Raw genomic sequence first — 2,031 nt, 5'->3', positions numbered from 1 at the left:
ATTTGTTCACTGAGTGTATTGAGTTAATTGCCATAGGTAGTACCTACTGTTTTCCAAGTCACAGCCCAAGAATAGCACATTTAGTTCCCACAAAGAATCTTAGAGGCAGGTAGAAAGAAATGGAGGTACAAAGAGGTGACATAACTTGCTCAAGTTTACACAGTGGGCAGAGCAGGGACTCAAACTCCTGGACTCTCTCATTGCTTTCCTTGATGGGTATGTTGCATTGTCTCAGTAGGTACAGATGTACCTCATGGGATCTGGAAAACAACAAGAACATTATTCCTACACAGTCTCTTACTTCAGATTCCTTGCATGGATAACTCCAGAGGAAGAATCTGATTGATTCATGTTAAATTGGAGATGCACACTGGTCCAAAGTGTTGTAGACATGGGGTAGGTAGGTCTTCTGGTATCTGAAACTTTGAGAAGAACAAGATTTATCAGAAGGGAGGAGTTGGACGATGGCTGCAAACTCTAGTGAAGGAACATTATATTTTTTTGGAAGTAACCAGAGGGAGAGAGGGGTATAGTCTTTGGAGACAGTCAGCCATGGGTTCAAGTCTTTACTCTGCCATTTTGACAGCTTTACCTTGAACAAGATGCTTAGCTTCTGTGAACCAAATATTTTCAGTGCTTATGCTTCAAGTGATCAGAATCGTTGATAAAAACATCTCCCCCACTACACTGATAGGAGGATTGCATCATAGGAGGCTCAGAGTAGGAACTCAGCCAGTGTCATTTGTCATTTGTCAGGACCAGCCCCTTGGACAGAGTCAGGAATGATGGAAAATAATGACCTCCTTCCATCCAGTAGCTGACCTTTCCATGTCACACCTCACTTCAGGAACAGCCCCCATGCAAGGAGCCAACTTCTCAGCAGTGACTGAATTCATCCTCATCGGCTTCTCTACCTTCCCACACCTTCAGCTGATGTTCTTCCTGCTCTTCCTGCTGATGTACCTGTTCACGTTGCTGGGGAACCTGTTCATCATGGCCACCATCTGGAGGGAGCACAGCCTCCACACCCCCATGTACCTCTTCCTGTGCGCCCTCTCCATCTCTGAGATCCTCTACACCTTCGCCATCATCCCGCGTATGCTGGCCGACCTGCTTTCCACCAACCGCTCCATCTCCTTCACAGCCTGTGCCAGCCAGATGTTCTTCTCCTTTACGTTTGGCTTCACCCACTCCTTTCTGCTCACAGTCATGGGCTATGACCGCTACGTGGCCATCTGCCACCCCCTGCGCTACAACGTGCTCATGAGCCCCCGAGGCTGCGCCTGCCTGGTGGCCTGGTCCTGGGCTGGAGGCTCAGTCATGGGGTTGGTAGTGACATCTGCCATTTTCCACCTCATCTTTTGTGGACCCAATGAAGTCCACCATTTTGCTTGTCATGTGCCCCCACTATTGAAGTTGGCCTGTGGAACTGAAGTGCAGGTAGTGGCCAAGGGCGTGGGCCTGGTGTGTATCACTGCCCTGCTGGGCTGTGGTCTCCTCATCCTCTTTTCTTATGCCTTCATCGTGGCCGCCATCTTGAGGATCCCCTCAGCCGAGGGCCGGCACAAAGCCTTCTCCACGTGTGCGTCCCACCTCACCGTGGTGGTCGTGCACTACGGCTTTGCCTCTGTCATCTACCTCAAGCCCAAGGGTCCCCAGTCTCTGGAAGGAGACACGCTGATGGGCATCACCTACACGGTCCTCACTCCCTTCCTGAGCCCCATCATCTTCAGTCTCAGGAACAAGGAGCTGAAGATCGCCATGAAGAAGACCTTCCTCAGCAAGCTGTACCCTGAAAAAATATGATTATCTGGGAAGAATTCCTTGGAAATAGCTAAATTGAGTTATCAGATGCTACCATCAGAGGTGACACCCTGCAAGCATGTAATAACCAACATCTGTCTGATGCTTTATGGTTTAGAAGGACCCTTATCGGCAGTATACAAATGTTTGCAAAATGTTTCAACAGGCCCTGAATGTATTCAGGATGGAAAGATGTATGAAACAATGACATGCATGAAGTCAGATTCA

The 2,031-nt window shown here is 48.7% G+C and overlaps 1 protein-coding gene across 1 annotated transcript; it reads left to right on the top strand.

The window, feature by feature from the left end:
* Window positions 1–766: 766 nt before the first annotated feature.
* Window positions 767–1,806, top strand: LOC133251936 (olfactory receptor 10H1). The gene has a single exon (XM_061424711.1). It carries the CDS (start codon window positions 796–798, stop codon window positions 1,804–1,806), a length of 1,011 nt encoding a protein of 336 aa, XP_061280695.1. The 5' UTR covers window positions 767–795.
* Window positions 1,807–2,031: the final 225 nt, after the last annotated feature.

This window comes from Bos javanicus, chromosome 7 (assembly GCF_032452875.1).
Source record: "Bos javanicus breed banteng chromosome 7, ARS-OSU_banteng_1.0, whole genome shotgun sequence".
Classification (NCBI taxonomy): domain Eukaryota; kingdom Metazoa; phylum Chordata; class Mammalia; order Artiodactyla; family Bovidae; genus Bos; species Bos javanicus.
Note: the sequence above shows the minus strand (reverse complement) of the source record. Positions and strands in the feature narration are given on the sequence as shown.

Bases quoted from the DNA above. Each gene is read 5' to 3' on its own strand.
- LOC133251936 (XM_061424711.1), top strand. From the start codon at position 796: ATGACCTCCTTCCATCCAGTAGCTGACCTTTCCATGTCACACCTCACT.